Source organism: Lipophrys pholis (assembly GCF_963383615.2).
Source record: "Lipophrys pholis genome assembly, chromosome: 6".
Classification (NCBI taxonomy): Eukaryota; Metazoa; Chordata; class Actinopteri; order Blenniiformes; family Blenniidae; genus Lipophrys; species Lipophrys pholis.
Window position 1 is genome coordinate 28,096,763 of NC_137629.1, and position 25,887 is coordinate 28,122,649.

Below are 25,887 nucleotides of genomic sequence, written 5' to 3' on the forward strand. Positions count from 1 at the left end.
CACACACACACGCACGCACGCATATACACAAACACATAAGTTCCCCTTCTGAATAAGTCATTTACACCAGGAAGAAAACAAGGAGCAGAGATACTCCCACTCCACAAATAGCGCAGCAGTTTGCTTGTTGCAGGCCATTTCATGCAGAAAGTGTTATAACACTGCACATTAGTATAAAGGTGTAGAAAGGCACACAAACTTTCCAAGGCGGGTTGGTCTCTCAAGCGTTACCGACGAAGGTCACGTTAAGTAGATCCCTCCGTAAACCTTTTTCTGAGCAGCTATTAGTTTTTTAAAAAGAAGTACTACTTAATCTCAAAAGCCATATATTCTCTCTCACTGCCCTGAGCGTTTAAATCAAGAGTGAGAACGAACAACTCGCAGCTCAGAGACGCCGAATGAGATTATACTGTGTGATGTCACCAGGATTTACAGCCCGGAGCTGCTTCGTTGACAAGGAACAGGAGTACAGCTTCAGTTATTGGGACTTTTATACCCAAATGAGATTCATCCTCAGGTGGTAAAACTCCTCTGAAGTAGAAATTGTGCTCATATTACTGTGAACTGCCTCACAGTATCCTCAGCATCATCTGAGTTGATTAATTTTACCTCCATGTGATTCCCCCCGTGACATCAAATTAGCCATCAGGGAGATTTTATTTTTATTTTTTCAATGTTTGTGTTTGTAATCAAGTTCACAGAAAATCTTTGTGTGGGTGTTGGTAGAAGGAAAACTATTGTTAAATGTGCTGTAATAAGACACTTTGTAAGGCTGATTTTTTCACCCCGTCTTGGGTACTATTTTCATAGTTTTAGTGATTATTGTGATCAGTAATAATCATGATGTACTGGCACAGTTATTTTGGAGATGTAAGAATGGGGCACACAAACTCATGGGATCAAAAACTCAATAAGAGAAGTTATTGCTGACATTTTAGACGTAATTACTTTAATTTTTAATGTGTAAATTGAGATTTAGACGGTCTGACTGAACTGTTGGTTTGTTTACAACTGCTGTGATTTATTAACTTTTCCGCTTCAATTTGTTGTGGTGATATCGAGTGAGTTGTCCATTTTAAATTATGGCAACAAATTAGCATGTCCAATTCATGGACCGTTCTCAAGACTACTACAAACATCCGTCTTAAAAAAAACCAATAGCAAACTTAACATATTTGTATTAACTTTAATATTCCTCCAGATTTTGCTTCTGTTAAGCTGAATTGAGTTTTTGTGTCTTTTCTTTTCTTTTCTAAATTTGCTTTTGTGAGCCTAGTTAAAATCATTAAACGTGGAAAAACATATATATAAACGATCCTTTGAAACAGCAACAATTCTATAAATAACAGACACGTGTCTAAGAAGTTACCAAACCAAATATACGATATGTTATGGTCCAGGGTCCAATTGAAAAGCATTTTCATAAGTGTGGTGAGCAGCAACACCTTATAATAATCAGAGGGATTTACTTACACTAATTATGTCATCTTTTGAAAAATAGGAAATTATCAGTAGTTGTGTGGCAGATTAGAGGAAGTCTGCAAAGAAAAAAACTGAATCTCACTGGATAAAATCCAGATATTCTTTGTCGGAAACATATCAGTGTCTTTATAGGTTAAATTCAGCAAAAGTTTCTTTACTGATCGTCGTCATTTCATTTGCCAATCACACTCTAAACAATAAAGCATGTTTGACACTGCTATTTTAGTTGCATTAAGATTTGGATTAAGGTAACAGCTTCCTTTTTGGTTAATTCCATAATTATAACCTGACCTTCGCTGCGATCATGCACATGAAGTATGACTCACTGCTCATTTGTTCTCATCGCAGACATTTTAATTTATGAACCCAGGTGTGAACAGTGTGCTATTGCACAAGAGGTGTAGATAAGAATTTCAAAGATCTGGAAGGATTAGGAATATATAGAACATATATTATTATTTCTGGATGTCAACACTTCTCATAGAATAAAAAGAAATCACACATCAAACGTGATGACTTGAATAGGAACGGCCTATGAAGGGCAGGTTCTTCCACACTTCTTCTTGTCTTGAATTTTGCTTATTTTGAAAATATATATATGTTCGATAATTTGCTGCTAATAAATGACCCTTAAAGAGATTGGCTGAGAGACAAGCTTTGACTGAAAGTCCTTATTTTGTTAAGATATGTGAAATGATGCCACACGATCATGTGACGTCCACGTTTCTTATGTTTGTCGCCCCCTGCAGGAGCAGCAGCAGCTGTGCGCGGCGCTACACGAGACTAAAACTCTGCTCGAGGAACAGCTGGCGGACGCAAGGGGGCGCTGCTCCTCGCTACGGGAGCTGGAGAGGGACAATCTTCTGCTGCGTCAGAGGACCATGGAGGTGGAAGCAGTGGGTGGAGCTACGAATCATTTTCAGCCTGTTTGTCTTGCAAAAAAATGTCTTGATGAGAACGTGTGAGTTAAAGGAGATCAAATTTATTTAAAGAGCATTTTAAAGAGCTGCCCTAGAGCGCAAGACTTGCACTGTTGACATGCCTGGGAAGAGAAAATAGTGGTAGAAAAAAAACAATATAAAAAACAATACAAGAACAAAAACAAGTCAGATTCTAAGGCGAAAGCCAGGGAAGGACAAACGGTTTTAACAGTAGTTTTGATAACAGACAGTCTGATGTGTAGATGTCAGTTGATCCATAGTTTAGTTCTCCTCGGTTTGAGCTTTCCACTCAGACATTAACTGCGGGAGACACAGAGCAGGAGAGAAAGGATGAAGCAGCTCAGAGGCATAATGTGGGGCGAGACCATTTAAGGAAAACAAAACAACATAAAACTCATTTTTTTATTTACATGGCGCCGACAACAACACACATTGTTTAAGCAGTCACTTTTTCTCTCCAGTCATGGTAAAGCATAAAGGTATGCGGCTATATTTTACCCACCGTCTAAATGCATGTGCTGCAGCAGCGTGTTGGAGTTATTATGGGAGTGTTGAAGGTTGAGGTGGTGGTCTGGAGGAAGAGGGCTGAGTGCTGGCTAAAAAGGCACAATGGCTGATTTCTGTTGATGTATGAAGACAGTGGAGGCCGATGGTCTCTGGGTGAACAAGCTGACAGCTAATTCAAGAAAAGCAACAAAAATCAAAACAGAGAATGAAGTTCGTCTTGACAGTGTGGAAAGGATTCACTCAGCAGATCTACAGACAACACAAATTCCACTTATTCATATATGCTTTAAGTAGTTTGAAGATGAATTGCAACACAAAGACTTGAAGGATTCTTGATAGATGTGCATCTTGTGTTTTAGCTTCATGCGACCTGTTTGTATTTCTCTGTGTGTGTGTGTGTGTGTGTGTGTGTGTGTGTGTGTGTGTGTGTGTGTGTGCAGGAGCGGGACACCGAGAGGCAGCGAGTCGATGAGCTGCTGGAGATGAACATGAGCCTCGAGGCGGACCTGAGGCACCAGAGCAGCGCGGCTCCCGCTCCAGTGGTTTCCCTTCGCCACCGTTTCCTCCAATCAGAGCTGGACTCCGACGAGGAGCTGAGCGAACTGATTGGTCAGAGCACCTGCCTCTCCTCGCCCTGTCATTTAGGACATTTTAATTAACTGATAAGAGAAAATATGTTGAGGTAATACTGGCCCAGAGGATATCAATCAACAATAACCAATAGCATCTCTCCAAATAGCCAATTCTGTTTTTCTCTCCATTTCTCTTTCTCATCATATCTGCCTCTCCCTCTCATTTTAATCTTTTTTTTATTTTGGCGTTACACTTTATTTCTCCATTTTTTTTAACCGTCACAGATCAAAAGCCGCTGAGCGTGGAAGTGGGCGAAGCTTCAGCGTTGAGGCTGCTGGGAGCCGAGCAGGAGAACTTAGAGCTGAGGAGACGGCTGGAGGAGCTGCAGGCCCAGCAGGAGGTCAGGGTGCAGAGGTCAAAGGCTCTGATACACTCTCACACACACACACACACACACACACACACACACACACACACACACACACACACACACACACACACACACACACACACACACACACAATCTATAGCAGCTTGTCTCTGCTCAGTGGAGGGTTTAAGGTCAAAGTGGCTCATGAAAAGACTTTGGAATATAAATATTGAAGCAGAGTTGAAGGGTCGTTGATCACACTGACGCAGGGAGGAGACAGCGGCGAGAAGAGATCTACAAATCCGACTCCATCATATGCAAAGTAGGCCATATATCATAGAGTTTCGATTGTGAGAAGAACAATTCCGGTAAATCAAGATTGATAAACTGAAAAAAACCTAGTCGCCCTGGCACATCTGCATCTATTCGAGCTGTTATAGAATCAAACACAAAGGAAAAAATAAATGAAGGTGTTAAAAATCCCCCCACCCCCGCTGCAGGCTGATCCTCCGCATGTGAAGGATGAGCTGGCCGGCCTCGAGACAGAGCACGGAAGCACACTTCGAGAGGTGAGCAAAGAAAGCGGAAAGTCTCAGTACACCTGGATTTTAGTGGGTTTAAATCTGTGACATCACGACACGACACAGGCGTGAGCCGAGAAAACATGGAGCGTCTGAGTTAAACACTGCGCCGCTGAATTTCACAGTTTGGTGGAATTTCCGAATGAGTCTGTTGAACATCATCCGCCGAGAATTAGCTGCTCCGGTTTGCCAATTTCAGAAAAGCAACGGCTCGTGTGTGTGAAACGGATTGCCGAAGTCAAAGCAAGAGAGAATTACCAAACTCTACAAATCCCTTTCATATTGCATCGACTCATCGTTTTCTGTTTTTCTTCACTCGCGCTGCTTTCATCAACTGCAGCATGAAAGACATAGAAACTACTCTGTACACTACACGCCCTTTAAAAAAAAAAAAAAAGCTTCTTTTCTTTTCCATGCTGGAGGCTTTAGGTTGTCCTTATGTTCATCACACTTTCATTAAGGTTGTGTCTCAGTCACGCCTTGAGGGGAAATTCATCACTTTTCCCACAAATGTTCTCTTGAAGCGGATAATTTTTTTTTCAAAGCCTCCACCTAATGCGTTCCATTATATTCGTTAAAAGTCTCTTAATTATTCAGATTAGTCCTGTTCCAGTCATACTGCTCTATATACATGAAGTAGATCGACGTTCATTTGTAATACCTGGATGTTAGTTGAACTATAAAACTATATTTTCCTTTAAAGTTCAGTTTTAGTTCGACTCGCACACTAATTTATTGTTTTGGTCAAGTAAACAGTGAGTGACGTGTTTGTTTTGCCTTTGTGATAGTAGAAAAACTCGTCTAAAGCTTTGTAAAATATAGTTTGATGTTTGAAGCTTTTACGGGATTTACACTTTTAGATATTTGAAATAATCACGAGAGTCACTACACTTTTTTGTCAGCCTCATAAACTGCTTGTTTTTTTTTCATTCCAGAATATCTTTTTTAATTTGTATCGCTGCAGGATTAATCTCCTGTTTGTCTGACAAAATCGCAATTAAACCTTTATTCTGGCATTTGTAGCCCCAGGCACTACCGAATGTAATTATTGTACATGACATAAATAATCAAAGTTTTATGAACCGGAATAGTCCGTAGTCGAAACGTTGCGAGTAAAACATGTAATATCAAGTCCACCCTTTGAATTCCTCAGTATTTCAGTAGTTTTTGTTTCTACAAGATGGAACTATGTCGCGTTAATGCAGCAGCAAATAAAGATTTTGTGATAAATCTTTATTTGTATATATGAAAAAAACACAGCTTTTAAAAGAAACAAAAAAAACACTGAGTTTTTATGTCATTTTCAGTTTCAAAACGTGAAGAATGAAAATGCCACTTTAAAGCAGCGCCTGGAGCAGCTAGTGACCAAACTTCAACACCTGGAAGACACGAGGAAGGAGGGAGGGGGGGAGAAGGTGGTGAGAGGAGTCCAGGGCTCGGAGTCCTGTCGGGGAGAAGGGGAGGGAAGGGTGAGGATGATGGAGGAGAGAGAGAAACGAGGGGAAATCATCGGAGCTCAGCGGGAAGCCGGTGTCGGTGAGGAGGTCCTTCAACATGGCCAACCGTGCAGTGAGGACATCCAGGCCAAACGGAGGGGAAAGGCGGAGGGAGGGTGGAAAGAAATGGAGAAACAAGACAAAGAAACGGAGCCAAAGGAGGAAGCGCAAAGTTCCGTGATTCAGAATCAGGCATCAGGAGACCAACCAGAGACGACGGCTGATCGCCAGGCCGCATGTTCTTCATGCGGCCCTGATGAGGAGCATCTGGCACAGCGCCTCCTGGAGTCCCAGGAGGAGGCTGACAGGCAGGCCGTGGTGGCCCAGGACCTGCGCGCCCAGCTGGGGGAGCAGAGCAGGAAAACCTGGGAGGCCGAACAGAGGCTGGTGCTCGTGGAGGCGGAGCTTCAGCGTCTGAGGAAATCAGCTGAGACTCTGGTGGTAGCTCGCCGGCAGATCGAGGTATGGAGACATGTATGGGTGGATGAACATTTGATCAACACATGAATAGATGACTGACACATGGTTGGAAACATGGTTGATAATGTTTTTGTCTGACTTCTGTGTTTTACAGTTTTAATGTTCAGAGTGACTAAAGAGCGAGATAAAATGATGTGACGGATCGATAAAATGTGATATTTCAAATGTAATACCCAAACCCATCAGAATATTTTTAGTGTGACAATAAATCACAGTAAAGATTGATTTCAAAATGAGCGATTAAACCAAAGATAAGAAATTCATTACAACTGACAAAACTGTGGCGGTAATAAAACACACAAATACTGTAGCGGCATTATTTGGTGAGTCAGATCGATACTAGGTATATGAGTTTACTTTTAAACCTTCTGATTGATTTGTCTGACGCTTTGATGTTTAATTTGTGATTTCAAGTGAAAGAAGTAGCCAAACTTCTACTTCAATTTCAGTTTATGTTAAAAACTGTCAGCAGAATAAGTGTCGTCATGTTGAGCACGTGAGCACTAAGTTAACGTTCAGCTAAAAAAAAAAAAATCCACACGGTACCTGGGCTTTCCAGAGCTGCAAGGATTCATCTGACCCGGTGTGCACTGCCTGCAGACTCTTTGTATTGCACTGGGAATTAAGTGGAATAAATTGGAAGTGTACCAAATTAACACTCCATCTATAGAAGCCCTAGAAGTTATTTCTTATGGATTTTACTGTCACATATCAGTCAGATTTTGAGAGAAAGCTGTGAAACCTGGAAGGTGAATTATTATTAAAGCAGTCATTTGAGTAATGGATGCAGTCAGACTTCATATAAAACATTTTGTTTGTGTGCGTTACCCCCCCCCCCCCCCCCCCACCCCTCCAGGTTCTGCAGTCGGAAGGTCTGGTGGTGGAGGAGGAGCTGTGCCGCCTGCGGAGCCAAGCGGAGCTTCACAGGATGCAGACGACGGTCATCGCCACCCTGGAGGGAGAGCGAGCTGCACTGGAGAGAGACAGGGACACGCTACGCAGCACGGTGGACGCCCTGCGCACCGCCCAGCGCAAGGTTGGCGAGTACACAGACACAGACACAGACACAGACACAGACACACAATGGGATGACACCCAACATTATAGATGTCACTTCAGGGAAGTCTGACGAGGAGGGGAGGATGAAAAAATAAATGTACAAACCAAATAAAGAGAAGCAGGCAATCAGATTATTGTGCGATGTGTCTAAATAATTGCATTAGACATGGCTCCCACTTGCCGGATGAATTTCTTTCAACAACTCTGAAAACTAATTATAATATGGCAAGGAGAAAGTGTTCAGCAGGAAGTGGCCTTGACAGCATGAACTGAAATGGATGTTTGGAGCTGTCTGAGAACAAAACATTTTTATACACCCTGCGCCGAGCCAATCGGTCTGATGTGAACTGCTTCATTCACACTCTGACAAGAACGGTCCAATCAGAAAGAAACAGGTTAAGGCTTTGGTACGGCTTATTTAGTGCATTCCTCATGATTCAAGCTAAAGGAAAAAACCCCACTAAAAGCCACCTTCCTCAGTCACCTCACTCCCGCTTGTTGAATGCTGTGTTTAATGTGCTATTTCACAGTAAAAAAAAAATAAATGTTCGGGACATAGGAGAAAGTGCAAGCTAAGGAAAAGAGCACTGCTAAGTCAGCATTAAAGAAATACCATAAAAGGGATTCATGAATGCCTCCCACTCTACAAGAGCTGTATATAATCCGTCTTTGGATTTTGCAAAAGTAGATTGTTGTGTTGTCCTCCGTCTTTTTTAAAAAGAAAAAAATGCTGGATTTTATGTGTGGACGTATTTCCATGACCGATACCAAGCAAAACAATTACATATTTTATATACATTCAACATGTATTTTAGCTCTATATAATGGAAAGTGCAATAACCGAGGCTGAGACTCGTAGCACATCAGAGAAAGAGATTCAGGTTGTCTTTTATATTTTCTCATCAAAAGATTCCCAGAAATTTGTATTTTTTTTTTTTATTGAAAAAAGGTACATGCTTGAACAACCGAGTACCCGCTATGTTTGATCTTGAGAAGTACCTTGCTGTTACTTCAAATTGCGAATAGAATAACTTATACCTCAGCACCAAATTAAAAAGAATGAATTTCACTGTTTGTCGATTTCTTTTATAAAACTTAAAAGGCTTCCACTCAAGTGCGCGGTCGACCACCATCAGATCACACTGATAAATTCTATTATTGATATTATTTTTCAAAACCGTGCTTTATAAATGAAACCTAAATAAGGATATACAATACATCCCTTTTTTTTTTTTATCCCTTTTGCTTCCATGTAGCTCTCATGCATTGTGGTATACACATAATGTTCTAAGTTCTCCACCACCTTTAGATTTGCTTCTTTGCACTTATATTTCACTACAAATCAGTGGCGACTGTATGAAGTAAAACCTTGTGGGGATTCATACAATCACTCAGAACAGTCTTGATCGCACAGGAACCTGTCTTCATCACGTTAATGAGTGGGATCAGGCAGCACGTTTTTGTGTTAAAATAGAAGAATTGACAGGTGAATTTGATAAAGGCTACATGTTGATGGTTGGAGGAACATTGCAGCTCCCAGTTTGTCTGCCAGTTAACAGTGATGGGTGAACCAGTGACAGGGTCATAGCAACGGAGGGTGTCTAATGCGTGTGGAGAGTGAAGGCTGTCCTGTGTGGGTCAATCTAATCCAATTCCTCCTGCAAACTGCCACAGAGCTTTAGGTCTGTTCTGATGGAAAACTGTCAGTTTTTCTCCCATTTTCCTTATTTTTTTGGGGTGAATTGGGCATAAAAAGGAAGATGTACACAGATTCTGGCAGGTGGTTATATTGTTATGACTGGTCAGGGTATTTCTAATAGGAGACTTTTAACTGAATAGTTTGAATAGCAGCTTATTTTACTTATCATCATCACTGGGCGGAACACAATAAAACACCTGCTCCATTGTGCTACTAGAGGTCAAAACATCCACAGGGTGCTCTTAAGTAAACCTGGCAGAGTCCCAGCAGCACTTCAGTTTGAAGGGCAAAGCGTGTTGGTTGTTCTTGAGTTTAAAAAAAACATGTACTCACAGGGCAGTTCCCTAAAGCAAATTCCTGATATATATTAGATTGAATATTTAATTTTTTCGATTTTGGTTTTATATTAATTCACTATTTTCATGGTTTTGGATGCTATATTGTCCCATTACCATCCAATTCAGTACTGCTGGACTCTGGAGCCAGCTCGAGCTGACTATATGGATGGTGTCCAGGGAAACCCTGGACAAGTCGCCAGTCCATCACAGGCCAAACACAGAGAGACAGACAACCACACACACACTTTCACATTTCCATACTATGTAGATACACCAGTAAACCTCATACATGAAAGCTCCACACAGCATCCAGATAAACGAGGGGAAAACATGCAATACGAGCAATAACAAATAACCACTCATCTTTTCTGTCTTACCAGTGCGACCAGTTCGAGCTGACCACGCAGACCCTCAGGGCAGAGCTGGAACGACACGGCCGCACTCTGGACACCTCACGTCGTCGGGAGGAGGAACTGGAGGCAGAACTACGTGAGGCCACCCTGGAGGTGGAATCCCTGGCCAGGGCGCGTGACCAGGCGCTGCTGGAGGCCACGCGGTTAGAGCAGGAGAAGGAAGTGTGTCAGTCGGAGCTCGACAGCAAACGTAAGGAGGGCAGGCAGAGAGAGAGGGAGGCGGTGAGGTTAAGGCAGCAGCTGGAGAGCACCACCTCGGCCCTGGAGCACAGCAATCAGAGAGCGTGGGCTCTGGACACTGAACACAGGTACCTTCACCCCCGTACACACACTTAACCTTAATCACTCAATTAACCTAACTGGACTGCACCATACATTTATCTGCAATGTCTCTTCATTCAACCTGCATCTGACCTGACTTTCTCCTGCTGCTGGCTTGTGTGTGTGTGTGTGTGTGTGTGTGTGTGTGTGTGTGTGTGTGTGTGTGTGTGTGTGTGTGTGTGTGTGTGTGTGTGTGTGTGTGTGTGTCTGTGTAGACGTGTGTGTCAGCAGCTGTCGGAGTCCAAGGAGCGCTGCACTCAGCTGCAGGACCTGGAGAAACAGCTCAGCACTCGATTAAGCAGCGTGGAGGAGGGTAAACAGCAGCTGCAGGAGCAACACGCAGAAGTTCAGGCCAAGATTAGCTCACTGTCCCAGGTGAGTGTGCACGATGTGGGAGTTTATCACTAACAGTAAGCCTCGCCGCAGGGACAGAGGGCAGGTCAAATTCACCCAAAATTCTGCCTTCTAACATTATGTTGAGAGCAGGAATCATCGTTTTATACCCACGCCTGTTCTGAATGTGTAAATCCGTGATAACAAATTTTGATTATGTTTTTGTCCACCTGGAAAATGGGAGTTGCTGCTGCACAGTTGTGGAAATTTAAAAAAAAAAAGCTCCAGGAACACAACTGCAGGGTTTGTGAAAAACATTGAGACACATTTTAGGTTTTCAACATTTTATCCCTGCACAGAGACCAAATACTAGCACGATATTGCAAATTGGATCAGATAAAGCATGTTTTATTGTAAATGTGCAAAATGCAACATTTCCGAGGGGATTTGGCGACAGGGTCCGTCAGTTTGTCAGCAGAACGTTCTGCAATAGAAATAACACAAGTGAAATGTCAACGAACACATGCTTTTGTTCCAAGAGTTGAAATATGGTAAATCATTGCAGTATAGACAAATACAGGACATTTTAGAAATACATTTTATTGGTGCTCATATCTTTGGGTTACCAGTGATTTCTGTTGCTACAAAATAACAGTGGATGAAATCCTTCCTCCTCACTGCTTCGTGCTTAATATTCAGGGATTTCTCTGCTATGCTGTCAAAACTTGCAGGAGCTGGTTGAACTATTGCCCCGCATTTCTCTCTCTTATCAGAATCTGTCCAGTGAGCAGGCACATTCTCAAAAACTGGCTGCTGAGGTTGAACATCTGAGCCAGCAGCTACAAAGAGCTCAAGCTGAACTGAAGGTGGCAACCGTCTCTCTCAGTCAGTCCCAGGAGAAAATAGAGTTGCTCTCCCAGCGCCTCCAGAAAAGCGACTCTCTCCTCCTGTTGGAAAAAAGACGACGAAGCGCCGACTCAGAATTGTCACACGAGGAGGAGACGCCACCTCCGGATCAAAGCCCTGAAGTCGGCGGAGGTTGTGACCTTTCCGTGACTCCCGAGCACACGGCGGGAGACACAGAGCGGCGGCTGAGCGGGAGGGTGACGGAGCTGGAAAAAGAGGTCTGTGCCTGGATTTGGTCGTAATTCTGAGAATGATTTGTGGGTTTGTGCGTGGGCGCGGGGGGCTTTGAAACTCATTATGCAGGGTGTCTGTGTGATTCAGTGCAAACTTATGTGTGAAGGAGATGATCTATGTTATGTTGAGAATCTTGCTCGAGGGATGCTTGACGACTATCAGCTCACAGTAGGCCACTTCCCAGAGTGCAGCACTTTATTTCCAGAACTACTGCTTTATCTCTGCTCATCAGTTTTAAAATGTCACCTCGGCTACTGTTAATCTTCCTTATCTCCTCTGCTGCTCTCTTGATTCGCCTCCTCACTGTTTCTCTCTCACGAACACACTTAGAAACTCTCCCTACATCGAGCTGGGAGGGGCGTCTCCACTGACACTGGGGTGGGAAATTGTATCCTGTGTCAGGGTGGCGGCGTGTTGACACTGCCTGGATTTAAAGTTTCAGATTAGGATACATGAAGTCAGACACAAACAGCTTCAGGCTTCGATTATTCCTTCCACTCATACCGACTTAGTTACAGGAGTGTTGTTGGATTGAAAAGGGGGAAAAGAAAAAAAAAATCTTCTCATGGAGATTTAAGAATAAATATAGTAGTGAAGTGGATGTACATAGTTACTCTGCAGGACTGAGATCAGATAGGAGACTGCTGGCGTGAAAAGGCAGGGAATCTAAAATACCAGTGGAAAAAAACAAAACAAGAAAAAAGAAATCCCTTGAGTGGAGCAGTATGATCCAGTCAGCAATATACTGGTATGAAACATGAAAGAAACCAAGGAGGAGAAGTAGCACACTGGAACTGAGCAGCAGACTCTCTAGACGATGCAGACAGGAATTGTGACGCCGTGCTGCCGGTGCTCACAAAGATCCTGTAGTATTTTTTAACTGCCAACCCCAATCAGGATGATCCCTTCTTCATTTCTCACTCTGTAAATAGTAGATGTAAACTGCTTGAATATATTCGGAACATGTAGGTTAGTGAAGGGATGAATCTCCTCTCGGCTCTCGGCCACCGTCTGACTGAGATCTCTCTGAAAGGTCGGCCGCAGATTTGAAATAAGTTCACTAATAACAGTAGATTCTGAGATGTGTGCCACGGAGGTGAGCGCAGCAACTGTGGATGTTCTCGCAGTATGAAAAATTAAAGGGCTCTTCTCCGCCCGCAGAAAGCGGTGGCGGTTGCGGGACAAGAGGCTTTGCTGATGCGGTTGTCTCAGTCCCAGGAGGCGTGTGAGCACCTGAAGGAGCAGCTGGAGGCTCTGCGGCGACATTCCATCAGCCTGCAGGACTCCTGCACCCAACTGCAGACACTCAACACGCAGCTACAGGTGACCCAACTGAAAAAAAACTAAAACGTTAAAAACTTTGAATGCACACCAATATTAGAGAAAATATCCAAAAAATAAACCGTTCATCCTGTAGTTCTGCACACAAATGTGCAGAAGAGAATTTCAGCAATCATCTCATGCCTCTAGTTGGCTTAGTTCTGCACAAACATTTGATTTATTGATTCATTCATTGTTTTGCAGGGCTATTTCTTTCCTTATGGAATCACACTGTGATCGATTCATATCTGATTAACTTGTTTAAGACAACAAAGATGTATCAGAGCGTGGTGTTTATTCATTCTGTTTGTTGCCTTGCAATTACGTACTCTGTAATCTTTTTCTCAACAAGATAATGAAATCTTCCAAAATGTCAAAAGCATTTCTTTCACGCTCAGGTATTAAATTACCAGAGGCAACATCGCTCATACATCACTTATTAAATTCACAAAGTGGGCTACAGTCGTCCAGAATTCAGAATCTATATAGAAAATACGACCGGTCTGTGGGATGGAGCTGCTTCAGAATTAAGCAGAGGTTCTTTTACTTCCTTGATGGTCCTTGATATGAGAACTCATAGGACACTGGGGCCTCTGGATGTTTGGATCACACACAGGTAGAGCAGGCCTCTCTGAGCTCGCAGCATGCCGGAGTGCTGTCGCGCTGCAGTGACAGCGAGGCCCGGTGCGCCGCCCTGGAGGCCGAGTCCAAGGTGTGGGCTCGGGACCGCGGGGAGTCGGTGGCCAGGACGGAGGCTCTGCGGCGGGACCACGAGCGGATGACGTTGCTGCAGCAGCGACAGGAGGTGGAGCTGGAGGAGCTGCTGGACAAGCACTCCCAGTTGAGGAGCAACAGCCGTGGCTTGGAGGCGCAGCACAGGGAGCTGGAGGGCAGGTACAAACACTCAGCAGCTGCAATCTGAGTCGACTAAAAAAAAAAAAAAAAAGATTGAGAAAAGATTTGAGATTTGTGACACATTTTCTGTTGCTGAGACGACTTTCTGTTCTCCCAGAGCGAGCAGTACACACCAACCGGCACCACCTGACCCCAATCCTTTAACCCGTGCTCTTGTCTCACATCCGAATCCTTTCTTTTCTTGTCGGGCTGAATATTGTGTCTGTAATCTCAAGGTACAAGGAGCTGCTGGATGGCAAAGCCCAGCTGGAGGAGAGGGAGCGAGAGATGAGGATGGAGAGAGAGAAGATGGAGGCAGAGGCCCAGAGGAGGCTGGAGAGAGAACGAGAGCTGGAGAGGCTGAGAGAAAACAATGAGAGGTAACGCATCCAGTCGGCTTCATCAGCGCCGCATTCATGAGACGTGATCATCCTGTCACGACGCTCATGTTCATTTCAAAGCGGGGCGCTGCAGCCGCGATGCGGCTCCGTGAGGCACAGTAAGATATGCAGGTTTTGAATGCAAATGTGCTCAGTAATGCACAGAATGCATTTTTGTTCCTGATTTAAGATGCTTTGGGCTGAGCAGAGAAAAACAAGGCGACAAGGCAAGCGTCAACAAACCAGACTGAAGATTTGGAATCTCTGTCAGCATTCCTCTCTAAAAGCACCTAAACAGACATTCCACTGACTGTCCATTGTGTTCTGTCATTTTATCCGTCACGTCGGTGAGCTTTTAATCCTCAGACTTAAGATCTGAGGTGATGAGAGCCTTTGATTATGTTTCCTCTTGATGACTCGTCTATATGACGATGATGATGATGATGAGGATTATCATAAGATGTGCCATAATTAGTTAATCAGCCGTCATCTTCACAATGCAATTGATTTCTGACTGACTGCTGCACATGATGCTCCGCCAAGCTGAAGACAGAGCATTAGTGACCAAAAATAGCTATTTAGATATACACGTGCAGATATTTAGAAAAGGTTTGATAGTTTCAGTCATTTTAATGTTAGTCTGAAATGAAGACTACATTTAAAAAAATTCATTTGGTAAATTGGTATCGTGCCATTTATCAAACTCACAGAGAATTAGTGTTAGAATCTGTGACGTTCAGTTTTGTGGGGCGCTTTATATTGAGTTTAAGGTCAAATCAGCTCTTTGGGTGCATTACAAGCTCAAGATGCTCAAAATCGAAACACATATGTCATTGACTGGTGAACAGGTGGCGGGAGTACAGACACTTGTGTAAAGACCTGGTTAAAGCACTTGTATTGATTCAACTTAGCTCATGAGAAAATAAAGATGTACGGGCTTTGAAATGTACTTAAAGTCTAAAAGTACAAAACCTTTTGAAAACACTCCTGCTTTAAGAGGCAAAGGATTTTAAGCCAGTGGATGTGGAAAGGGTGTGTGTGTGTGTGTGTGTGTGTGTGTGTGTGTGTGTGTGTGTGTGTGTGTGTGTGTGTGTGTGTGTGTGTGTGTGTGTGTGTGTGTGTGTGTGCGTGTGCGTGTGCGTGTACATATAAATGTCTCTGTTTTCACAAGGGCTTGCCTGGAATTTGGGTTTTGTTTTTCCCTCGATAAGGACTCTCAGGCTCTGTGCCTTTCTGGTCAGCGCTGTATGCGTGCATATACAATTTTAAAGTAGTACTTTAGTGAAGCCCAGAGGGACAAACTCAACCTGCCAGAGGCCTGAATCCGGCCAGCAGAGCGAGAGTCCGTCCAACAATGACAAAGGAGACACTGCCTGCAGTCTCTAAACGAAAGGAACTGCTGTTCATAATTTAGTCGACATGAGGTTGTGCGATTCTTGCACGATCAGCAGATAAAACAAAACACTGAGAGTGAGAACTGAGCAGCTGATCGCAGTACAATGCTGCAGTGAAAGCAGTTCATGAAAACATGTCTGTTAAAAGCTGCAGCAAGTCTGAGACGTGGAAAGTTTTTGGCAACGTTAGTATTAATAGAATCACGGTGGCATTTTTGAAAGCTCCTTAAAAAAAAAAAAAAAAAGTTTATGTACTCATAGGTTTTGTTGAACATACATCAGATCTGACCATTTTCAGGATGCACGTGTGTTTTTGCATTATTTATCAGCGTACTGTTATTTACAAGTCTGCACTCCCCTTCTATCAAATGGAGCCCCTGAACTAAAATGATTCTGACATCCCTGGTCTGAAAGACGAATGAACGAAGAGATGAAGGCCATGAATTGGAAATGTTTTGCCGCTCTGAATCTCCTCCATCATCAGCATTATCTGATTCACTCCCTGCCATGTGGATAGTAGTTCTCCTAACATCGCAATTAATGGACATCTTTCTTCCCTTGTCAAAACCAATTCTTTATATTCTGTTATGTTTACTTCCATGCCTGTTTTCATCGTCTCATCTCCATTGTGCTGAAATTACATTGACAAACACACAAAGTGATCATTTCTCTCTGGATGCTGTTTTGTACGCTTGCCTTTTAGCTCTAAATGAATCAAGATGATTCGCCGTGCAGTGATGCAAGAAGCGATTGTAATAAAAGTTAAGACGCAGTTATCACATTAAGACATAGTGGACAAATGAAAATACAGATACTCAAATAAAGTCCATGTACTTTAAACCTTTACTAATGTACAGTAGCAGAATATTTGTATGTATTTTCCACCTCGGGTGCTTCTGAAACACTTCTCAAAGACGATACAGATTAAACCGGTGAACAGAAACAAGGCTCTAATTGAAGAGTAAGTTCCATCCAGTATCGCTCCCAAAAAACTCTTTAATGTTTCAAAAAGACAAATTTCATATTGCCTTTGATAATGATTGAATGATTTGTGAACAATTATCTCCGTGTTTCTTCTCTATTGCTTGGAAATAACTGCATATTGGAAGACTTCCCTCTGGGCTCCTGGAAACGTGTCTTTTTTTTTTTTTTGAACCATGCATTGAAGGAAAAATATGTAATCATTAGTTGCAGTGGCTGATTGCTGCAGCGGGGAACCACGCTGTGTCTGCTTCACTTTTAACTTACATAAAAAAGTTACATTTAAAAAGAAAAAAATGTTTTTAAATCCACATTGGGAAATAAAATATTCAGTTTATTAGTGAATATTACTCAATTTCCCCCCCCCAGTGATCGTTAAGAGTTGCATCTCATTTTGTTCTCATTACAGAGAGAAACAAACATACAGTAATTTCTCCTGTTTCATAAAGACTGAGGACTCAAACAGCGGCGTGTGTGTGTGTGTGTGTGTGTGTGTGTGTGTGTGTGTGTGTGTGTGTGGGTGTGTGTGTGTGTGTGTGTCCGCGTGTGTGTGTGTGTGTGTGTGTGTGTCCGCGTGTGTGTGTGTGTGTGTGTGTGTGCGTGTGTTGCAGGCTGCAGGCCCAGCAGAGGGAGTGGTTGGCGTCGCAGGCGGAGCTGCTGGCTCAGGGCTCCGTGCTGAGGGCGGAGCTGAGCACCTCCCAGCTGGAGAGGACCCGGCTGGAGGGGGAGCTCAGCACCCTGAGGGAAACCAACCAGAGCCTGGACCTCAGCAGCGCCAGGCTCACCAGCCAGTACCAGGTACGCCTGCAAAGTGCAGCTGTTTTAAAAAAAAAAAAATTAAGACCAGGTGACCATTTGCATGCAAAACAGGATCTGTCTCTTCACAGCAGCGACACGGAGACACTTAACCCCTCGCAAAATAAAAAAAAACAAACATTTATTTGAGCATTACTTGCCAATTAAACTAAATTTATTAGGAATTCATAGCAGAGTGATTGACATAGACGAGGTCACGCGGAGCTCCAATCCCCACATCATCGGTGACGATTGCTGCTTGACTGATTCATAATAACTGATATAAAGCCAATTTCAACTTGACACATCAGAAGAAAATGATTTATTGGTTCCAAATAGAGTATGAATACCAAGCCGCTAATACGGAGGGCTCATATCTTTTGCCTTTGGAGAAGTCTGAGTCTTCCCTCTAAACTTGCCCCAAAATCTTTAAAGTTGTTGCTTGAGGGAATGAAACAGGTGGAAATTGATCTCCTAACAAAAGATGGAACAAGTGGGTCTGCAGCTCATGAAGCTGCTGACGGAGGAGGAAAAGCTTTAAAGGTCTGCTGAAACATCTGAAAGAAGTTTGCACAAGAAAAGAGTAACGCAGACTCTTTTGTTTCTTTTTTTAATGTTCAGGCCTGGCGACAATTGGATCTTGCATATTTATGCATTATTGATATTATTCTGTAGTTAACTTAACTTAATGTGCAAAGACCCTGAAGTGCAGGATAATGATCACACATTTGACAATTTCACAGGAAGGAAGGAAAAAGATGAGAAATCGGCGTAAAACAAAACCCTAAAAAATGTTTACAATTGTTGATAATAACTAAAGATAAACGTTAAATACCAGGTAAAATGTAAATTTGAATCTGTGCACAGTAAGGACAATCAATCTCCACGCAAGTTTTATGTGACAAGTACGCAGATTTCCGTTAGTTACTGATAAGACCTGTGATGAATGAGTGTCAAATAAGTTATTCAGTGAGATCGTACTTACTGTTACACAGAAGCTGAATGGTTGAGTCAACCTTACGTTAACAACAAAGTACGCATCAAACTTCAAGGTCACTATTGGTGAACAAAAGATTTAATTTAAAGCTTAATTGTTTTTCCTCTAAAGAATCCATAGAGCTCTAAGGAGAAATATAAAAATGTTTGAAAAGCTTGTGGTATGGACATGATGACTTTTTGACAACATTCCGAAAACCTTAAAAATCTTGATTATTGTGTTTACGTCGGAAAATTATATTGAAAGATAAAGTGTGAAATAAAGTGCAATATAGCTTTAAACCTCTTTCTAATAAGTGCATTAACGTTGGCCTGAGGGAAGCAGAAGTGCAAAAAGGTGGATTTATTTCTGTGTTTTTTTTCAAAATATAATAGTTATGTGCCTGTTCATTTCTTAGAGGTGGATTTAAAAAATATATATATATATATAACATACTGTAACTCTTCTTAAACCTGACAGCTCGAAAGGTGATATCTCAATTATCAGCTTTAACATTTTCAGACTTTCATTATCTGTGAAGAGAAGCAGGCCGGATGTTTCTGTGTTTTCAGCCGATGAGCTGACAAGCTGCTTCAGGCAGGTTCAACCCTTTTATCTAAAAACATAATGTAGAAAGAAATCAGTTCAGTATGAAATATCCATTTAAATGTAAAAAAACTTTTTTTTTAAAAATCTCTTTTAAATAGAAGAATGATGTGTAACAATGCTGAACACTCCGACAGACCTCGTCTTTGTCACACACTTTGTGATTCCGTGCTCATTTTCAGTCTAATTTCCAACTCAAATCATGATATTGTTGACTGAGGTGCTGTTCCCCGTCCCCCAGAGTGGGATACAGCAGGTAGGTAGATTTAGATCTCAGGATTCAGACACTTAGGCTTCTCATTATATTGTAATTCTGCAGAAAAATAGAGCTCAGCTTGAAGTCTGGGTGGTCGTTCCGTCAGCCCGGTGGGGCGTGAACAGACAAGTCTGAGCGCAAGTGAGATTCTATTGTGTGCTGAATATCTAATTTTGGAACAGAAAGATCATGTTAAATTTGTTTTCCTAAATAATCTGGGAATAATAAAAATCGAAGAGAAGTCAAGGTGGTTGTGGAAAAATAACTTAATCATTTATAACAAGTTTCTACAAAAGTCCATAAAAAAAAAAAAAGAAATAAAAATTCCAAATTCCACAATACAAAAGTTTAGAAATATGTGAGGGGGATGCAGCACCGGTGCAAAATGAATAACAGATTTATATATGTTACTATTTTCTAATATAACTGATAAAAGATTGATGTTATAGCTCCAGAAACTGCTCAGAGAATGGAATATCGTCTTTAAAACATGAAGCCACGTTGCTCAACCCGAAACATCAATACCAGCAGTGACGGTAAAGAGAGCCAGCAATCAAGTATCACAGAAAAGAAGCTCAGGAAGTAGACAATGAATGAAACTACCAAAATAAATACCACTGGAGAACGATATGATTTTATTAATAATTCAATCAGTATTCGATAATACTTCTCAATTAGAGGAATTAAATACTAAATCTGACATAGAAACGAGTTGTATAGCAGCTTTTCTGTCTTTTTTATTATGTCCATCAGATATTGGGCTTAAGTCTCGGATGTAAACTCTGCTATAATACCGAGTTCAGAAAGAGCAGCTGAACGAAATTTTCTGTCATTTGTGAGAGTTTTAGTCTATCATTCTGAAGTGTTCGAGAGCTCTGACCTCTCGTTTTCCCGCTTTGTGACGATTCATTAAATAGGTTTTTCTGTTTTTTGGCCTTGAAACTCACTCAACTCTGCGCGTCTTCCAGCTTGCATTTCTTTTCAGCTAACTAGGAATCGACCAGTTGAGACGTCACTCCACATCCACATTGAGTTTCCGAAGCCTCTTCACATCTGATTGTGTTTGTCTGCTTTGTGCAGGTAGCAGCGGCACCCGGGTTCATGTTTACTAACTAGAAACCGTTGATGGCATCCGCAAGGCACAAAACACTAATAATCTTGACCATGAGTCTGAGGAACCTGAGTTCTATTCAAGTCTGTGGCGTTACAATAATTTGCTTGGTGATTATAAGAATCTAATCTAACTCATCTTGAGTTATGAAGCACTTCAAAACAAACACAGAGAGCTGAAAGTCTGTACTCAAACTAAACAACAGCATGAAAGCATTAAAAAATGTTAAACAAATTATTACATTAAAAAGATATTTTAGATTTTGTTTTGAAAATGTATTCTTCTTCTTCTTCTTCTTCTTCTTCTTCTTCTTCTTCTTCTTCTTCTTCTTCTTCTTCTTCTTCTTCTTCTTCTTATCTCATTTTAATACTGCTACTAATAATAATTATAATATTATTTTTTAAGTACATTTGACTTTAAGCTGTCGACAAAAAACTATAAAAAAAAACCCCAACATTGCTGTTATTAACGCTACGGTTGCCATTAGAATTATTGTTGTGAGTGAGTTGACTAAAATCATACAGTTTTTCTTTCTTTCTCATTAAATATATGTAAAATTTAGCATATACACGACTGCCTGATAAAGCGTTGAGTATCTTCCGGTCCGTTATGGTTGGCAGCACGGTGGCGTAGTGGCTCGTTCTGTCGCTTCACAGCAGGAACGTGTCGGAATCAGAATCATCTCACAGTTTAAAGGGATTGTTTGTAAGTCGGTGCCTGACTCTGAATCCGTTGCAGGTTTGGAGGTGTGTGTGTGTGTGTGTGTGTGTGTGTGTGTGTGTGTGTGTGTGTGTGTGTGTGTGTGTGTGTGTGTGTGTGTGTGTGTGTGTGTGTGTGTGTGTGTTCTAAGTGATTGTCTCTCTGTGTGTCTCTGGTGATGGACTGCTGAGCCGTCCCCGGTGTACTCTGCCTTTCACTCAGTGTCTGCTTGGATAGACTGCAGTTTGCCACGACCCTTGTCTGTTTGAAACAGGCAATAAGACAGACGGGCGAATGTCACTCGTGATGTAAAGCGGCTTTATTCAATATGTCGTCATGGCAACCGCATATCAGCCTGAATTATGTGCTCGGCCAACTTTCCTTACCCTCACCTTTTAACAATGTAATCCCTAAAAAAAGCAAGGCTGAAAGTCAAAGCCGATCAGTTGTAATGATTGAATATGAATGGACAGACGGCCTGCAAATATAGTAACAAACCCTGGCCTGGTCCAAGGTCAGTCTCCACAGACTAAAACTGGAAGCGAAGGTAAAACATTATAGGAACCTGAATATTTGGTTTCCGCTCAACGTGTGGGCAGCAGGCAGAAAAGCATGACCTTCTGTTGAAGTATTCAATGATGTAACAAAGCTTTTACTCTGGCAAGCCCATGTCATATCAAATGTTGAAATGCTTAATCAGCTGCCAAATATATATATATATATATGTGTGTAAAAAAAAACCTTGAAATCTAGTCAGGTTGTATTTTGCTGTGAAATGTGGCGACAGTGATAAAGACGACACGTAGCTGTCCATATATTTAACTTACTTACTCGCTGATTGGAGTTTTAAACATGTTTTAGACATATTTCATCACGGGTGCCGTTTAATATGAATTAGCAGGCTGATTTGCGTAAACCCCAGAATGCATCGGTGTCTCGTGCTGAGATGTTTTCCCTCAGTTGATTTGTTGTTTCCGAGAACATTTGCTGCAGTCTGTAAAAAAAATAAATAAAAAAAACCTCCACTGCTGCAGAGTGGAAACTCTTCTGCACAGTTTTATCAGGAGAAATAAACATGCTTGTGAGTTGTGTTGATCTATATTTTTTTTCCTCTAATTGGTAATTTGAAAAAAGAACGTGTATGTGCGTGTGTGTGTGTGTGTGTGTGCGTGCATGTGTGTGTGTTTGCAGGAGTGACAGTAATGAAGAATAGTTCAGCAAAGTGAGTTTGTGGCTGGAAACTGTTCCCCTAATCTTAATAAGGAAAAGGCTGGCAGCAGGTACGCTGATGTTCATTAGTCAGATTGTTGACAGTAACACTGACAGTGTTGAAGGCGTGTGTGTGTGAGTGTGTGTGTGTGTGAGAGTGTGTATTTTTCGCTCCTGCAAAGTGAAAAAAAAAAAAAGAAACAATCTTGTTAATTGATAAAATCAGGCCTGTGGTGTGTGCTTATGCTGGCACTGATGGGACTGAGGGGGGTGTTTTGTGAATATTCTGCCGAATGTTTTTAGCTTTGGCTGCTTCAGCAGCACCTGCGACTCTTCTTATGTGTTTGGTTCGAAAGTGTGACGACACATTTTTTTTTTTTTCGGTATAATAAAATGCTTCTTCTGAACACTTAAATAGGACCCATGGTGGACTCAGTTGAATTAAAATTGCAACAGTAGCACTTATAAGCCTCTAATTTCACACATCTGTAGCGTAATAATCTTAGAGTTGCATTTTTTTTTTTTTTAATGCAGAGCTTTGTTTTGTTTAATGAGCAACTTTTTGTGGATGCAATCTGTAATTGCCAGCATGCACACGCTGTAAAAAGGGGTTAAGTATTACATTACTTGCAGCGAGGAAAAGTGCAGCACAGAGGTTGAACGAGGGTTCAGTTGGGGATAATTTGCACATTTCTGTGTCGTCTTCAGCGAACTGTTTGACTTATTATAATAATCACCTGCGTCTCATGTTTATTTCTTAGCACTACAATGAATCAGATTCTAATGCAGATCTTCAAACACCACTTTATCAGAAATAAGGTTGTCGTCTCGTTTTTTTTTTTTTTTGTGGTCTTGTCTCGTGAAGTGGCTCATCAATTCTTGGTTCCTTCTTTTTGAACATTTGGGCGTTTAAAGTGGCAGAAGTTTTTTTTTTTTTTTTTTTAAATTAAAATCACTTATCAAAACTTTTTTAACATATCTTTATTAATGCCCTTGCTTAAGAATGAATATTATACTTTATTATATTCACTCACATATATCACAATGACATTACATTAGCAATTCATTTCTTTCTTGTATAAAGACAAATGAGGGACGACACCTTGGGTGTCGCTGATCACGCCGCTTTTCCTCACAGCGAGGATGTTCTGGGTTCTGAGTTGTTCTCAGGGTTTCCTCCCACAGTTCCAAAAACCACGCATGTGGAACCGGTTTAAAAATGACATAGGAGGCGGACGTATGGATAAAACCCAGAAAATGACCGCTGGACACCAAATGGAAACGTGTTTACCTGCCCGTCTAAATGATCGTCTCTTGGTTCTTTCATGGTTCTGGCGTGTAGCTGCTCACGCAGCTGAAGGGCAACATGGAGGAGGAGAACCGACATCTCGCTGAGCAGAACCAGAGTCTGCTGAAGGAGAACCGAGCCTTACTGGAGCAGAGCCTGGAGCGCCGGGACCAGCACTACTCACAGCAGAGGGAGTACCAGTCAGTGCACACGCACACACACACACACACACACACACACACACACACACACACACACACACACACACACACACACACACACACACACACACACACACACACACAGTAACAAACAAACATAGCAGGTAATTTGTTTCGCTGGGGATTACTGCCAAGAAAGCAGACGTGAATTGAAGAAGAAATGAGGTTCATTCACGATGGAACAAAAACATTTGGATGCTGCAGCAGCGGCAGCAGACTCCATGTGTTCCCGGAGATGCGTTGTGTTAACATTTATAAGATTGTCTGCAGTAAAAAAAACAGCCTGTGTTCATATCTAGTACATAAAAGCACTCGTATAAAGGTTTGAGACTGTGAGACAGTAATTTCACAGTCCAACGGCACTCAGCAGTCGTCCTTTTGAATGACTAATAGGCTGGTAGCAGATTAATCCAGAACTAATAGTGAGCATGCGGCGCTGACTTCACTCTTCAAGTGTAATGAACCAAATTTTGCACAAATTATCTCTCTTTGTAGCTTCATTTTCAGCCTTGGTTCTCAAAAAGATTACTTTTGTCTGGCGGGCTCCTTTTTGTGGATGAAAACTGCGGATAAAAGAAAATGTCAGTGTGAATGTTTCACGTCGTTTTACCGGTGGGTTTCAGTTCGGCGCCACCGCCATGCGAGGTTCTGTCACCTCGGGTCCGCGCGGCGCCGCTGGGTGTCTGCAACAAAACACATGTCAAAATGATCAGGCATTGTTCAGATGTTCATAGTTTTCACACTGAGAGTCACAGAAGAAAATTGATGCCAGCAGGATATTGAAGGATGCGAGATGAGAGGACCATCTTGGGATTTTTATTTATTTATTTATTTTCCCCCCTTAAATTCATACATGTATCCTGTAGAATTATATCTGTGTTTGCAACCAGCGGGCAGATCATGCGTTTGTTGTGTTCCAATCTGATTAATGCGGAGCCGAAGAACTGGAAACAGTTTTTGAAGTTGCTGGGGAAAGTTTTCAGGGGAACACGGACTCTGCTGAAGGTTGAAGGCACCCAGCAGAGAGTTTGAGCTGCGGGTCAGTGCTTGTTTGTTTTTCATTCACCCTGAAAAACAGCACATAAGGACATGATGTGTATTCCTGCAGTTTCACACGACTCCTCTGACCTAGGTTGGTGGAGATAATGCATCAACAACAACAAAAAAAAAAAATTAAATCTTTACGGTTGCTGCAGGAAAAGATGTGAAACGGCAAAAGAAACCAGTCTGACTGCATCCCCGTCTTATTTTTTATCTAAAAATACATCAGACACAATGCGCTTGTCAGTCCGGCGGGATACAAGCCGGTTTGTGTCGGGAGACAAACGGTGGATATAATGTGAACGGAGTCATCACCTGAAGCTAAAGCTCTTCAGAGTGATGTACAGAGTTTTAACATCTTTCAGTCGCCTGCTTTGGGTTGTTTCGTTTTGAATGCAGCCAAGAGACATTTTACTCAAAAAAAGAAAACTGAGTCCAATCTGAGTTGTTATGTCTTGTATTGTCTGGATATGTGTGTGTCAGATCTTTTCAGAATATTGCAGCATTGAAGAGGAAGTTCACTGGAGCGCAGTGTTGTGACTCTACCTCCTGATCAATTCTCCTGTTTTTTTCCCCGAATCACTTCTTTCACTGTGTTCAAACTTAACTTTGGCCTCGTTTTCTTTATGTGTTTTTAATGTTTCACCTCGACGCGTCTGCTTCGCGAGTCTCGAGGACAGCAGCGGTGACTTGCATTTATAGAGCTTGGTCATTATTTGGAGTTCAGCGTCGGTTGGTCTGGCCTGGATGGCGATCGAGTGAAGACTACCAACAAGCATAGTCTGTTTTGACACGGTTCCCTTTGCGATAACTTTCTTGCTGGGATTTTTAACTCAAACTGGATGTGTCTTACAAATTTACCTGCAGGTCGGCCTGCCAGACAAAGTAAACAAGGCCAGACAGGAACGTGAAACAGCAGGTCAGCGCCTGGCAGCAGGTCAGACTCCAGGGTGGCATCAGGTGGAGGTTGGAAAAGAAAAATC

At 42.1% G+C, this 25,887-nt stretch overlaps 1 protein-coding gene across 2 annotated transcripts in view; it reads left to right on the top strand.

Annotated features, from left to right (window-relative positions):
• The window catches only part of ccdc88b (coiled-coil domain containing 88B), a 65,520-nt gene that overhangs the window by 18,715 nt on the left and 20,918 nt on the right, over nt 1-25,887 (top strand). For both annotated transcript variants that reach the window (XM_080464998.1, XM_080464997.1), the window contains exons 11-24: nt 2,232-2,378; nt 3,371-3,539; nt 3,788-3,903; nt 4,374-4,442; nt 5,762-6,412; nt 7,287-7,466; nt 9,907-10,247; nt 10,476-10,635; nt 11,367-11,717; nt 12,895-13,056; nt 13,670-13,947; nt 14,184-14,327; nt 17,314-17,500; nt 23,697-23,842. In XM_080464998.1, coding sequence (XP_080321124.1) covers nt 2,232-2,378; nt 3,371-3,539; nt 3,788-3,903; nt 4,374-4,442; nt 5,762-6,412; nt 7,287-7,466; nt 9,907-10,247; nt 10,476-10,635; nt 11,367-11,717; nt 12,895-13,056; nt 13,670-13,947; nt 14,184-14,327; nt 17,314-17,500; nt 23,697-23,842 — 3,101 coding nt within the window. The remainder of the gene's footprint in view (nt 1-2,231; nt 2,379-3,370; nt 3,540-3,787; nt 3,904-4,373; nt 4,443-5,761; nt 6,413-7,286; nt 7,467-9,906; nt 10,248-10,475; nt 10,636-11,366; nt 11,718-12,894; nt 13,057-13,669; nt 13,948-14,183; nt 14,328-17,313; nt 17,501-23,696; nt 23,843-25,887) is intronic.